Here is a 16551-nt window from a genome sequence, read left to right on the forward strand (position 1 = left end):
TTGACTAAAAATAGTGTCTGCCAACAAACAAACCAAAAGCATGCTTCAGAACAGTTTGAGAAGTTGCTTAAAAGTTGAGCAATGTATTATTACTATGAATTTGAATTCTATCTTGTACCCTGCAATAAACACTTAATGTTTCTCAATCAAGTGCACTGATTTGAAGAGACCTGTCTTCAATAAAGGTTGGATTTAAGCAATATTCTGTATCACTTCTTATCACTTAATTAGGTTTTATGAGATGGTGGAAAAAGAAAATCGGCAAAACGTATCGGCCAAAAGAATCGCCCATCGGCTAGCCGAATTTCTAAGCATCGACAAGAGAAAAACCCAAATCGGTCGACCTCTACTTATGACTATAAAATAACTTAATTTGGAGACGACAAACTTTGTAGGATTTCGGTAGGAAAATGCACAATCCTGAAGCAATAATACTCAATGAATGGAGAAGGGATGCCTCTTTATGGAACATAAAATAGTTTATTTTAATTTTCATATGTCCATTTATGAGTAATATGTAGCGTGACAATCCTTACCTGGCTATGAAAAATAATTCACTAAAAATATCAAACAAATGCTTTACAAATTTGAAGAGAAATCTCACATGGGTATTTGAACCACCAAATGTTAATATCTGTGTTATTAACATAGTAAAACCGTTGGTAAAAACATATTTTTTTAATGGTATGGTTGAAATTTTCATGGAATTTCCCATCTACACGGTTCAGGTGTTCAATAACTATAAAAGCAAGCACGTCAAACTGTCCCATCTCATACCCTGCTGTTTTCAGCTTGTGGTTTCCATCCATGTAGATCAGAAAAGCCCCACAACGTCGATAACGAAGGTATCATAAATTTTAACAATTCTCCCTTGTTCCTCCCACTAATACAGCTCAAACAGCTGCTGTGTGGGTGTCAGAGCTCTGGCCTCACAGCCAATGAGTCCCAGCAGTGAGTTTCGTGTGCAGGGACATACTGCATGTGATGCAGTACAGAGCAAAGCATCACAATAAAATGCAGGAAAAACCCCAGCAAAATGTGTTATCTATTGCAGAGCAAACCCTCTGCATGGGCAGAAATCTTATGTGCCAATCGTGTTTCAATCAAACCGTTTACAACCTTTATCTGATAAAAAGGTCTGTTAATAGCAAGCATTTATGTTACCTTTACATTGGGGTCATACGGCATAAACACTGCACCTATACACTCTAAACATCCATGCTGAAGCTTTCTAGTCCAGATTAACTCTAACTGCACCACGGAGAGAGGGAGTACATGCGAGAGAGTGATGTCTAATCTGGTTAAGCGGTTCTTGACAATCAGTGTTTAAAAATAGCACATGGCAGCCGTGAATGAGAGGGACACAAAGAGAAAGAGACTCTGTACAGAAAGATGTGTAGTCAGTGAGACAGCTGCTGCTGTACTCCAGACCAGAAGCTTTTCAATTTAAACACACAGGACCGGACAGCATCCAATTAGATGACGGCACCTTCTGTCGAACGGCAAGTCAGCAGCTTTCTCATAATGGATGTTTCTCAATATGTGTTCTTCAGTGGTCTTGTGTCCTCGTGTTCTCGCTCTATGTCTTCAAAAACCGTCAAAGTCTGGTTCCAATATTCAAGTACAGAAGAACAGAGAAAAAACATGAAAGTACCAGGATTTTATTTTTCAATATGGCTGAGCGATGAATCAAATGGCGATCCGAGACGTTGCGATTGCTTATGAGCCATTTAAACTTGACGTGCACACACAGCCCGTTTCATAATGTTGGTTTAAAGTACTTGAGTCCGGCTCCACAAGGGCATCTGGCAATATGGACGAAGCTTGACACATGTGCGTACCCTGAGTCAACTCACAAATCTAATTTACACATAAGCTTAGTGATTATATTTTGCTTTACTCTTATTGAAGGTTGTATAGACTACCTATTCTCTATTGTACACATACGGAGACTGCTTCATTTGAGATGAGAGACAGCTAAGATACTAATATACAGGGCATCTTGGTTATATCATTTTTTTTTTTTTTAAAACAATACTGTAATGTCGATTTTCTCCCACCCCTAATGTCTGCACATTATACTTGGTTGGAAGAAAGGTCCGGTGTAGATGAGGTGTCATACATATCATAGTCTTCTAAGGCTGTTAAAAGCAGGGAAAGTCCAGCAGACCATTAACACTGAGCTACTTAACACTGGACTCCACCTCACATCTAATAAAAACCGCCAGACATTTTCCTGATCAGTCCCCCGTGTGAGAGATCTCGGAAGTGTTAAGGACAGAAGACAGCACCTATCTGTGCTGCATCTGGAACTTCAATTTCACATAATGAAGTCCTATTTTACAGCTGGGAAAAGCCCCAAAACATTACTCTAACATGTAGGAAATACGGCACATTTTTTACACATTATCAGTCAAAACTCGAAATATAAATTCTCAGACTGTATTAACCAATATATTGAATCATCTGTTTGTATTTTACTAAACCAATGATGACATCACACAAATATCGGTCAATGCACGTATTCAATTTTAAAAGAGGGGAAAATGTATGCATTCTGGACAAAAAAAGTTCTCGCTTTTGTTTAAATGTATATTAAAATGTACAAACCAAAAGCAATAATAGCCAACAAATGGAAAGAGGATAGCTCTTTAAAGTACAGTTTTTATATTTAATTTTAGAGTTATGAGTAGTGGTGAAACGGATCTCGTTAGATCCGTGATTCGTACAGATCGTGATTTACGGCTCGGAATGCATGCGACCCCGCGGATTAACTGTAAATGTATTTAACATAGAGTGAAAGATAGTTTGCGTATAAATATACTTAAACTGCTGCATCAGCTATCATAAAAGTTAAAGTACTGTTGTGTTGAGTCAAAGCGCAAATGATGCAATGCACATGCAAACGCGCATCACTTCAGCAATTTTGATGCGCTGCCCAGTGCCCTTGATTCAGTAATGCATAAGAAGACGAGAGAAAGACGGTCGAGATACTTCCTCAATGATCTGATCTCTAGAAATCCATTTGTTAACTTTACTCTTAGTTAGGGCTGGGCGATTTTTCAGATTTTTTCGATAAATTCGAGTTTACGTTTTAACACGATTTAATTTTGGTTAAATCGAGACATCGAGATTTAAAAAAAAAGGTTTATCATGCACATCCAATTAGATACGTTGGAAATACTTGTCAATACCACTTGATGGCTCGAATGCACAAAATTAAGAGATGAAAACAACACATCCAAAGACGACAGATACACATCGAAATGCACAACGCCAGGTTTCATTAGTGGGATCATTTTCCAACGCCATTCCATATGATAGAAAGTCAAACCGATGGCAAGAAATAACAAATGCTGTGGCATTTCATATTGCAAAGGACATGGTTCCCATGCACACCGTGGAAAAGCAAGGGTTCATAAATATGCTACACGCCGTTGATCCAAGATACAAGTTGCCAAGCCGCAAACATTTTACAGAAGCCGCAATTCCCCGAATGTACACTGAAACACGCGAAAAAGTGTCGGAACAGCTTTATAGCGCATCTTTTTTTTCCACGACGACTGACCTGTGGAGTAGTCGTACTCTTCTGCCATACATGAGCCTCGCTTTTTATAATTAAACTATAATTGCTTTTTATTATTCAATCATATTTTTTGCAAAGTTGTACTTCTACACCTTCTTGACCACTGTAAAGTACACTGAAAAAACAACTAGGCGCAATACAGAAATGTTTTCAATACAAAAACTTTCCTTATTTATGTTTTTTTTCTAAATTACTAATAAAGAGAATGTTATTTCAGTACTTTATTGTTGTAGTTATGTTTTAAGTTGACTAGTTAAGCAAAAACGAAAAAATCGAAATTAAAATCGTGAATCGGTCAAATGTTCAGAAAAAATCTAGATTAGATTTTTTGCTAAATCGCCCAGCCCTACTCTTAGTGCAAGTTTATTTAAGTGATGTAATCTGGCAGTTGGGAATCAATAGCATTTATGGCCGCCCAAGTATATTTGGCTTGAAAAAAATTATCCATCCGCGCTAATGACTGTATCTGTGACCGAAGAACTAGTGGGTAAACAGCGTTTACCTGTCTTCTCTCCTTCCTGACTAAGGTGTGAGTGGAGCGTGGCCGCGTGCATGTCCTCATCTTCCATGTTCACATGAACTCTCTTCCGATGAGCTCCATGTGTCTGCGCGCGCCCTTGTTAAATTGTAATTAACTGTCACTTGCATTTAAAATCAAAAAAGCGTTTTTCTAATACAGCAACACATTGTCGAGAAAGGGCAAACAGCATAACTCTTTAATGTAGATGTACTGTATTGTGATTTTGTCTGATGATGTTGTGTTTATAAATCAGGATTTTAGCAGCGGTTAGAGTGACTGCTGGTGGCACCCCGTTGTAAAATACAGTATAATGTGACAAATAAGAGAGTAGAAGAAAAACAGATAAGTGCTAACACTATCTTTACATCTTGACATCACAAATATGCTAATTAGTTTGAGACGTCACCAGCGCCCCAAGACTGTCAAATCCTATGGGTAATACTGAATAGAACAACAGTAAGTCCTATTTGAATAATGCCCAAAACACACTGCCAAGGGGAATTTTGTAATGGTTTTAATGGAAACAATTAGAATTTCAGTTTTTTGGTTTTCTCTCAGAAGGGTAACTATACCCATACTGTGCTCCACACTATTGACAATATTGAGCTGAAGCTACACTGTCGCACATCATATCGCAATCGCAATGTCTGTCAAAAAAAAAGATATCAATAGAAAGATTGGTGTGATCAAATCTTGAGTTTTTTTATGTTGAGGTTTAGATTTGCATGGAACTGGCCAAAGTTCACACTTAAGAAACCACTATCAAAACATTCATTTGTAATATTATGAACTGGCGTTCACTTGAACTGCTGTATGTTTAACCAGGTGGTCCTATAATAAGAGCATTCATATGTTTAGCACTGAACATCTGAGCATGCGGCAGTGACCTCAGAGAGGGCACCCTCAGAGCAAGGTCATCTCAACGCAACTCATCCAAACATCTCTGCAAGCAGAGAGCAGACATGGAGTGAGGTGCTTGTGAAATACACTAGTAAACTTTGATGTATGCTCTCCATAGCGCCAGACTTTGTTACACAAGGAGTAGTTCACCTTGCACTTGCACCAACCCCTTAAGTCAATAATCCATCTACTAGTCAGGGAATAGTAAAGGCTCGTTCTCTCTATGTATGTGACTCATACACAGCCTTTATTTTACGTTTGCAGTGGCAGGTCACGGACGATAACCAGGCCTCAGATCCCGTCTGTGCCATAGGAGCTTCCAAATATGTGCTGCGCTGACCCAATGAGCACTCACAAAGTTATCAGCCCTATACACACACACAATTCCACAGGGCAGGAATGTGCTGATAAGAAGCCAAAGCCCTCCACACTCTGTTTCTCACACTCCTTCGGTCAGACAGGACTGGCGATGAGTTCAGGCAAAAAAATGACATTCCTTTTCCTACTTCTTCGGGTCTTAGATGTAAGTCTGGAGATTTTAGATTCAATATTCAGATGTAAACCTTTAAATCTTTACATAAAAATGTTGTTGAACATTAATGGAACTCATACAAACACTAAATTGCCATTGAGTCATATTAGTTCCCCAATTCATAATAAATTGACCCCCAGTCCATTAAAGATGTAGGTGACATTGTTTCTTTAGTAGAATGTATTTTTCAGCTTTTCTTGTATTTGATGTAAAAATTTATTTACAATTCACAGTATACACAGAACAGATAAATCTGTTGCGTATATAATCAAATAAGTACAGAAAAGGTGAATATGATAAAATGTTTGTATTAAATAAAAATAAAGGGATGGCTGTTTTGCTAATGAGTGACTGAATCTCAATGGTTTGCTTTGAAGCTATTTTTGGGTATGCTCCTCGAAGGCCTTTAACAAAAATAAATCTCACATTATCAAACATTTATAAAACTACAGAGAGAACAAGACCACCTTGTCTGAATCTTTGTTTCACTTTTGTTTTTCTAAAGCACTTAATCAGACTTCCAGAACAAAGTCTTCCAGAAATCTGCACAAACACATTACCACAGCATGCATGATTGATGGAGCAGCATTGCAAATTCTTATCAAAATATAAATAAATTGGGCTATTCGTGAGTTATATTAAACTAGAATTTTGTTAAATTAAAAGCTATATAACAGCATGTCACCTTTAGTCCAACTTGTTCCCCTACAGGTGCCATTTAAAGAGCCCCTAACATTAACTTACATTTTAATCACATACTTTTAGTTATCCTGATGTGTGTAAATCTCCCCTATCATAGATTTTGGTCCCATAAAGTTTTTTTTCTAAGTAGTTAGTCACCATTAGCAGGGTCATACAGACTTTTGTTATTTCCACCCTTAAATTTTGGGAAAATCTCCAGAATTCCACAGAATAGTTTTAAATGTTTTATATATATATATATGTACAGAAATATACAGTAGATATGTGTAAATGTGTTCAAATAGTCTTTATACTGTAAGAAAACGTAAGCTAGGCTACATATTTTATTTTATTATTACAAAAGGGCTTGTTACATTACTATGTAGATTTTAGTTTGTAAAAATTTGACTTTTCCTTAAGGCGTCGGTCCAGAGTGGGAGTCGGCGCTTCTATTGCTAGAGCATCTCTTGAGGTCGGGAAATGCACCTTCTCGGAGACCTGAACAGCTCTCTCTCTCGCTAACATGCCGTTTCTTTAAAGTGTTGGAAATACCTTAAAAAAAAGTAAATTTGCATGGTTGCCAGTGGCGATCTCCTCAAAAATATCACTCGCAAATTCAATTAGTTTCAATTTTTTTAGCACTAAGCTCGCCATACCAAGGCTGTTCCCATAACAGAATTCCAAAGCCACAGACACACAAAAAGAAGCACAATGACGTGTAACTGTACAAAAACAGGCGTATTCAGCCTTTTGTTAGTATGTGTGCCTGTCTGTGAGTGTGTAGAGAGGGAACAAAAGGGAGGAGAGAGGCAAAATAATGTGTGTGAGGGGGAAGAGGGGGATAAACAGGATACCTTGGTGGTGCTTATATTCCAGATTCTCACTAACACCAGTCACAGATGACAGGCCTCCCAGTAGAGGGTCCCGTGACCAGTTCAAGCCCACTCAGAGAATTCCCAAGCTCTTACAGGCAGCGTTCTGCACCACAATGCCAGCGTTGTGGCTCAGACAGCCACAGAGTTAATGAGTTACAGCTCAAGCTAAATTAATTCCCATCACTACTACACAACATAATTACCATCCTGAAATAATAATTAGGACACCTCCTGCATTTTCATGTGATGTGCATGCATGAGTCTATATAATTCAGAATGGATAAAACATTACCATAATAATAATTGTCAATTAGTTATTTACATTATGAAACGCACCTTATACTGCTTGTGTCGGGGTCTTGATCACCTTGTTAAATTACAACATTGACTAACTGATTGTATATTATTCATTATTAATTTCTGTAATTAACAACAATTATATAATATGTGAAGTAAAACAAACTTGTTATATACAAGTATACTTTTATACATATGCTGTAGTGCCGAACAAATGTATATATTTTTTTATTTTTACATCGTCTCAATGTTCTCAGACTTCTGGACTTTGCTGTGTATATATTGTTTTATATGTTCTCAGACTTCTGGACTTTGCTGTGTATATATTGTTTTCTTGAGTAGCCTTTTGTTTTAGTTTTATGAACAACCACATTTATAAAATATCTATTACACATTTATAAAAACAGCAATTACGTTTCTATTAAAAAAGAAGTTGAAGTCAAAAGAGCTATCAACAACATCTGCAGTACTATCCCAAAACAACACTGGAGGAAAGTGCTCATATCTTATCTTCAAAACAGCCTTCTTGAATTCCCTGGCCCCACAAACACACATGAGATTCCAGCTAACCTGCTTTGTGTTGCGGGCAGAGCAGACTCGAGGTCAGCAGACCTGAATCTGAGACCTCAGACCTAATGGAGAGCTAAACTGCCAACAGACGCAGAGGAGCCAACAATTACTGTCCACTAAAAAACAGACTTTACTGTTTTACAATCCAGATCCTTCTACAACGTGGCTTCAGTTCTCATGAAGCAGTGAGTTTGTCAGGTTCTATATCTCAGAAGTCAGGAATGATCTGCCCTTTCCAAAGCCCCTTTGTGCTAACAGAAACTTCAAAATATATCTGATCCACTGACTCGCGAGTACAAACCAAACCTGCAAATGAAGACCATCATTATTTTAAGTCTCTCATACACTTCATGCCCACCTAATCACTATTATTACACACAGAAAATACAATAACAGACTATTATCAAGTAAAGTCAGCAATCTCAGTCTCTGAGGTAAATAAATGCTGTGAGGTCTGTAATTGTTCCAAGCTATAGCTTGCATTTAGCTGTCTCTTAAGCAACAGTTATACAGGGTACGAAACTTGTGAGCCACTACACAGTACTACTCAGAATAACAGAGCTAGACAAGTCACCGTCTGTTCACCCGATTTAGACTTAGGTAACATAAAGGACATTTATATGCTGAATGTGAGTTCAGTGAAACCCACACTCTCCTGTTGTGTTCTATATTGACATGGTTGAGAGAGGAAGGTTCACTAAGACCCGACATGTGATTCGGATTAAGGCTGTTTTTGTCTCCCCCTTCTACCTTCCAGACAAGTTTCCAAACACGTACATGAATATTTTTTACGTTTAACAAAGTGTCTGATCATAACACTCTTTTCTTAATAGATTCGGTGGCACATTTTATCACAAACTGTTTTGTGAGCATGTAAAGCAGGTTTTTTAACAATCTTATGCACACTTTGTTAAAGTGACCACCCTTTCAAGATAACAAATTTCGTTGTGGATTCACCAGGTCTTTGTGCTGTACAGGCCTTATTCAGGGTCATCAATTTTTGTGTTTTATTTTTAACTTTTTTTAAAAGAGTGTGCATGTCAACAATGCAAAAGAAGAAAATGTGCAACCATTTTCATCAAAACAAAAACCTTTATGTAAAGAAAGCGAGAATACTAATAAAAAACTGCAGAAACATGTATAGTCCTTGCCTACAATATTGGTTTGTTTATAAAGGAAAACTGATACACCCATTGGGACCACTTACAGTGTTCAGTTTAAAATAGATTAAAAGAAAAAACAAGTCAATAAACTCCACTAATACAACATAAACCCTAGCAGAATTCTTACAGCACAAACACTTTATTTCTTGCCATAAGGGCCTGTCCAATCTCTGTGTCAAACCAGTCTGATCTCCTCTGAGTCACTAGTTGAATTAATAATATAGCTGAGCAAACTAAAATTAGCATTTCATTTGTCACAGATGACCAAATGCCCTGCTGTTTGCTGGACTGCTATAACCTTAATCAAAATAAACTCAATAAAACATTGCGTAAAAAACAAAGAGTCACACACACAAACACACTCCCCAAATCACATGCAGCGAGGATCTAAGCCACATACCGACATGCAACCTTCCAGAAGACTGAAATCCTACAGGGATGGACTGAAGGGGGTGGGATAACAGTAAGGAACAGCCTTATTAAGAACTCATTAACAAAGAATTAAACGAATGAGAAGTCGACCGATATGCGTTTTTCAGGGCCGGTGTCGATTATTACAGGTCAAGTGGACCGATAACCGATATTTTAAACCGTCTGGTGTAAAAATTAAGAATAACAAGAGCTATGATAAAAACTTTGTGTCCAAAAACAATGGTAACTACACGTTTACTGTGTAACAGTGAGGAAATAAACAAACAATAGTTGTCAGAAAGATGTTCCACTTGATGCATGTTGTTTTTTACCATGAAACCGTTTATTTTCGGAGTGGCGATCTTTTAAAGGGAATGTAAACCTTTCCTCTTTGTTTAGGACTGTCTGAAGATCCACACATGTGCAGAGTTATATTGGCCAAACTTGCAGTTAAATCAACATATTTGATGAAGAGTCTGGCTGGCTGTTTTGTTGTGCCATTGTTTGAGGTTTACACAGATCATATGAAACAGAGCGCTCTGCACAAGGATGTGATCACATAACAAGCTGATGCAAGAGAAACTGCACCTGTCTTTACTTTTTATACATAGAACATAATCGGAGAATAAAGAATATTAATTGGATCATTTAAAAGTAGACACTTGAAGCTTTCTTTAGAGGTAGCTTGACGTTTCTAAGATGAGTATTCGCGGAGAAGTTTTAAATCTGTGACGTGTTTCAGAAAGATGCACGTGGAGAGAGACGACTAAAAGCACAGCCTGTATATTTTCATTTGTTTACAACATTTATTGATATTATGAGAACACACAAATAGAAGACGACCAATCACAGTTTCAAATCATGTATTAGTCTTATTTGTATGACCAAAATTAGAGTATTTAAGTCTTTCTCCGCAGAAATAAAAAAAGATTTGTTGGTGCGTAGGGCTGGGCGATATGGCTGGAAACTGTATCACGATATCAGTGTTTCATATCGGTCGATATCGATAATTATTGATATTTTTATGACCCATTTAAAATAAGGACCAGGAGAAAAATATTGTACATTTAAACATTTTTATTTTAAACTTAAACTTCCTCTGATCATAATCCCCTCAGTTATTGAGACAGAAATGTCAACACAATCATGCAAAACTCAAATAATTAAAATGTAAACATAAGTCTAAAGTCACAATGAACACTTAACAATTATCTCTTAACATTTAAGGTGCAAAATGAAAATAAAATCTAAGAAATGCTTAATAAAGTGTAATACAATAGTGCAAAGTGTTAAATATAAATAAAGAAAAACCTGAGAATTTAGTGCAAACTTAGTGCTAGGAAGTTCACTAGCTGTTCACCTTCTGGTGAATAAAGTTTTTTAAAATATGTACAATGTTTTGTAAACAAAGAAAACTGAGGTAGACTGATGTACATCTGTAACATAAATAACAAACCTGATACAGTACAGTAACATTGTTAGAAACCTGCAGAAATATGAAAAAGTAACAAACGAGTCTTCAAGTTATTCTTCCTCTAATAATACTTGAAGTTGAACTATTAAAGTATGTTTTCAGTCCAGGTTTGTGGACAAGTTTGTGGTATTACCAGTCTTGGCGGGGACAACGGTCTTGCATACTTTGCAGACGACATTGGTCTGACTACGGTCAGACTTGTAATATCCAAAAAACTGCCATACTGGCGAGCTGACTTTTCCTCTTTTATTTACAATTTCCTCGCTCGCCGCGGCACTCATTTTCTGCTTATCAGTCGCCGGTTTCTTAGAGGAATCCAGCAGACCAGCACGAGACAACGAAACAGCGCAACCAAACTTGATACTGTTACACGATTGGCTGTTAGCTTGTCACTCCCTACGTTGCTAGGCTACCAGAGAGCGAGTGCCTTTGTTCATGCAACCAAACTTGCTTTGAAACCTCTGGTTTCTTCATGGGTTTCTTCCGACGAAGAAAAAAAAAAAAAAACTTTATCGAACTTTTATCGAGCGCATTTTTTATTGATATTGATTACATGTCTATCGCGATACATATCGTTATCGTTTTATCGCCCAGCCCTATTGGTGCGTTAAGACATAACGGAATAACACTTTATTACAGATGCTGTTCACATTTACTCCCTGAAGACAACCGAGTGTGCTTACGTGTATACTCGCCAAGACAGATGTGTCTGAACCTTAATGTCTGAATGCGTAATAAGTTGCGAAAATAACTAAACATGACACTTGTTTCGAGTGGTTTGGAGTGGCAGCTGCGTTCCGTGTGCGCGTGTATTGCCTGAAGAACGTCTTTTGAGAGCACACGAGTACATGATGTTTTAAAATGGTTTGTATTTGTGAATTGGCTTAAAATAATGTGCAAATGCCTATTCCGTCAACTGATGTGCGATCACTGAAGCAGCTTGAGCTAGCATATGATTTCAGTGCAAGCATAATTGACTGCCACTGTAGGAAAAATTTTAATGGTAGTTAAAAGTGCCTAAGAACTGTTTGTTACATTCCACAAAATATATTAGTTTGTGTTCAGCAGAACCAGAAAAAAATAAATAAAAATGTCCTACTATGGAAGTCAATGGTGCTTGAGAACTGTTGGTTGCTGACATTATTCCAAAATATCTTTCTGTGTTCAACCGAACAAAGAAATGTATACATGTTTGGAACAACTAGAGGGTGAGTAATTCATGACAGAATGATCATTTTTGGGTGGAGTATCCCTTTAATTCAACTAGTGACAGTGGAAATGGAGATATTAGGCTGCACAACAAATGCACATCAGGCTATAGGCCTTATGGTAGAGCTGCACCAGGAGCCCAGTGCTTTTATACTCACCATGGGAACCGCTCGAGATTTCCAACAACACAGACACGCACAAGTATGATTGGCCACCGTTGGCTTGAGAGGCACATACGGCTCTGTAAACATGACACTCCCAGATGTCTACATTTACAGCTTTTTTCTTTTTTGAGGCAAGAAAAATCACGAAGACATCAGTATTGTTTCTCCAGAATGGAAATAATTGTCACTGTTTGGATTCTCTTTTCCAATGTAGCTAGCTAGTACAGCAGTAAAGCTGAGATATGTTTGTCCTCTGATGATTAAAACCCCAATCTGCATGCTCTCAATGAGGGCCAGAGGCTTCAGCAGTAATTAACATAACCCCTCCAGAACAGAAACAGACGAGAAGAGCGCTCTCGCTCTCGCTCTCGCTCTCCCTCTCCGCTTTGACTATGAAAATAAGCTCTAGGGGCCTATTTTTAGTATTAACAATAATAATTGTATCTTGTGCTCTGTGCCTGCAACAGACAGACGAGGTGATCGAGCCTCTTTGCACTGTTTTATTTTAATTGCCTTCAAATAAATGTAATTTGCTACTTCAATGCAAATGAAATGCAAAATACAGATTGATTATTTATGTCACTAAATAATACAGCATAGAGGGTCACACGCATGATGATGTGTGAAAATAACATGGTGTCTTCTACCTGAAGAACAAACAGACTGCCGATGAGAAAATGACCACTGCCAAATAGTGACCCAATTCCACACCTATAACAGGATTTATTTTTTTTGTTCCCAAGCTCATACATATCTTAAAAATACTCAAAAACGAATTTATATCGTCGAGAAGTTACAATATTATGATTATTTACCCACCCTCATGTCATCCATGTCTTTACTTTTTTCTGTAGAAACAAATTCAAGGTTGTTGAGGAAAACAAACAATAATCAGGCTCAAAAACATGATATGTTTCGCAGAACCTCCAGCAACAATTGAACGGTCTTCCTTCTCACCACTCGTAAACACTGGGTCGGTACATCCGCTCACGTCAGATGCGTGAGTTTACAACGTTATCGCGTATTACGGGAAGTCGTGAACATGCAACACAGTTGAGTGCAAGCCATGCATTTGTAGTTAAAAAGTTGAAATTTTTCTTTCAAAAGTTAAGCTACAAAACCCTAATTCATCGGCTGGTGTCGCGTTAAGCCATTTAAAGATGCCAAGAAAGGGAAATTTGGACCTAAAAACAGGTTGCCCACCATAAAATCCATTATATATAGGAGGATCTGGAAATGAACAACCTTGGATTAGTCTCTAGTCTACAGAAGAAATAAACACATGGACATCTTGGATGACATGAGGGTGAGTAAATAATCATAAAATTTTTATTCTAAAGTTTCCTTTAAATTGTAAATTATATATTCCTATTAAAAAACAGTCCTTAAATAACCATGAATGAGGAGCTTTGGGACCATTGACCATTGAATGCACGACATGTCAATGAAGGCACGTAAAGGACTTTTGTCTCTGTAAGCTGTATTAGAGCAGAGGCCACAGGTCACTCTTTGTGCCATCTTGTCTGTCCTGCAATCATGCAGTGATCCTTCAATAACAAACAGTCCCAAACTGAGTATAGTCTCCCTACCCAGCTTTAAATCACGTAATAAAAATATAAGTCTGTATTCAGGAACTAGACAAAACAAAAGTCGGCAGATGCAGTAAAGACAGGGCAATGTTTCAAGACACTGGCAGGAAACAAGGACACCGGGGAAATCGTGCAAAACATCAGAACACAAAGACAAGGTCACGCAGACTCCGTTCAACCTCACACAGACCTGACAAAATCACTACAACTGGAAAAATACAGTACTGGGGTCTCACAAGGAGGATTTGTTGCAGGTTTATGTAGACACAAACAGATACGATCTGGAGATAAGAGTAACTCAGCCTAAACATAAACTAATGACTTCCTACTCCATGCGAGTGATGTTTATAAAAGTTCCTGTTACATAAGTTTAGGCACTTGTATTTGTATAGTGCTTTTTACACGGATAACAATATATGCCTTTTGATTCCGTATATATAATGAAGTTTCATTAAAATCCCAAGTGCTTTGTGTGAAATGTTTTAGGAACGATAGAAACAAACATCAGAGTATTGCATCGTCACATAAACATGTCACTTCATCGAAGAAACTCACCAAACCTGTTTGACGGTACACATTCCTGTGTTTTCATATGCTTTCTCAGTCCAGAGGAAGCCCACTCATGAGAAAAACGCGCGCACACACACGCACACTGTACGCCATTGTACTCCCGTCCCGAGCCACCTTACACACACACGCCAAGCAAAAATGACTTGCGCACTCTGAACTTTTGCCCCTTAGCATGAGCTAATTCTTATTAAGTTATTGTTTTCCACATGGTTTTAGTGTAAACAAACCCGATGCGTTTAGAGAATATCCACAGGTACACACGATACACGAATCAAATCGCGTTAGTCTGCAGCTAGCGAATAGTTTCCTGCACCTGTATATCCTGTCCGACCGCCCACTATAATATCCAGACAACAAACTGAAACTTCATCCCCATGTCCTCGTGATGGAAACACACGTAAACCGTCCTTAAAGGAAGCTGGTCTATGATCTTCTGTTCGCGAGTAAAATCCACAATGTAATTGAAATGTGTTCATATCGCCATGTTTATGTAACCAGTAGGCTATTGGCGCTTTTCGGCGCAAATCAACAGGTACTCCTCCGCAAACACGTCCAGTGTTCATTGCGCACTCAATCTAACTTAAAAGCCTCGCATGTGTTAACTTATCTTAAGATCGATAGATAGAAGATCCGTCTTTCAATTCACGTTTAAAAATGAAAACAGCACATAAACGGGTCTCCACTAAAGCCTCGTCTTGATGAACGATGTTTACGCACCGCAGCACCGACACGTACTGCCCCAAAATGGGTCAGGACTCGCGTGGATACAATTACGTACATTTGTTTTCGAGAGTACGTTGGGTAAAGTTATTCCCTACCTTATTTGAAGCAACCTTGGCAGACATTTTGATCTCTTGGCGGCTCCCGGAGTAACCTTAGCAAGTTTGCTGTTGTTAAAGATCGCTACAACCAAGGCGCCAATGATTCCTCGTTTTTCCTGCCCAGCAGTCGCCGCAGCGCCGCTGGTTTGGTTTATTTCTGATCCTTCAGAGACATGTCGACACATTCAGCGGTCCAAAGTTCATCATCTGTAATAACGCTCGAAACTTCAAAACCCTCCGTTTGCTCTCCGATAGTCTCTCTCTCCCTTTCTCGCTCCTTCCGTCTGGAAACCGGTCAAACCGCAAACAAATGAATCCAGATTATATCGCTTTCCTTCGGTCGACCTCGCCGCGGAGTTAAAAGTGGTTTAATAGAAATGATGTGCGATGTCCCACAGCGGTTGAAGTTTCAAACGGATAGGATCACTCCTCGCTTCTCTCCTCTCCCAGCAACAATGACATGTCTGACTGGGATAGACCAAATGACATTTGTGCGGGGGTGGAAGGGTGGAAACCTGCACAGTGTGAGTTGTGTAACCACTTTCCCAGACATGAACTATTAACTCTTACTGTGTATACAGTTTTCCTGTGTATTAATTTTGCGGTATGTGACTAAAGTGCCTTGATTTTGCAATAAACGTCAGCGATAAAGATAGAAATTAGAGGAGCGTCACCCGTTCGCGTTTGGTTTGTATTAACCGGGAGAGCGGATGGGATAGAGAGAAACTAAGGTAAAGTGGAACAAAGTTGTTCCTCGATGCTTGCTTTGCTTTGGTATGATGAGCATTCATGCACCGTGTGTGTAATGTAGTTTCTGTTAGATGAATGATTTTCTTCCGAAAAAATAAGATTCATTTTTGCAAGATTTAAATAAGATTAATAATATAAGAATATTTTTATAAACAAAAAACCTACAACTCACAGAATATTTGCTAATTTATCACAAAATATTTGAAAAAAATAATAAAAGCTTTTTATCTTAGTAGTAGCCTTTTATATAATGTAGGATATTTTTACATTTTTACATTCAAAGACTTTAGATTGCATGCGGTTTACCCTGGATTGGATTTTGGTCGATAACAAACTCCACAGGAAACCCAAAGGGACGTAATTGCTGCAATACAAACCATTTCCTGTAGTTTCCGGGCCCCCTCCCATAGGACAGGCTCCAGAATGCTGTTTGTATTGT

At 38.2% G+C, this 16551-nt stretch overlaps 1 protein-coding gene across 3 annotated transcripts in view; it reads right to left on the reverse strand.

Annotated features, from left to right (window-relative positions):
• The window catches only part of tjp1a (tight junction protein 1a), a 56962-nt gene extending 41138 nt beyond the window's left edge, over positions 1–15824 (reverse strand). For all 3 annotated transcript variants that reach the window (XM_079468974.1, XM_079468973.1, XM_079468971.1), the window contains exon 1: positions 15360–15824. In XM_079468974.1, the coding sequence (XP_079325100.1) occupies positions 15360–15386 (27 nt within the window). In that variant the 5' untranslated portion in view covers positions 15387–15824. The remainder of the gene's footprint in view (positions 1–15359) is intronic.
• Between the last annotated feature and the right edge of the window lie 727 nt (positions 15825–16551).

Source organism: Barbatula barbatula (assembly GCF_947034865.1).
Source record: "Barbatula barbatula genome assembly, chromosome: 1".
NCBI lineage: Eukaryota > Metazoa > Chordata > Actinopteri > Cypriniformes > Nemacheilidae > Barbatula > Barbatula barbatula.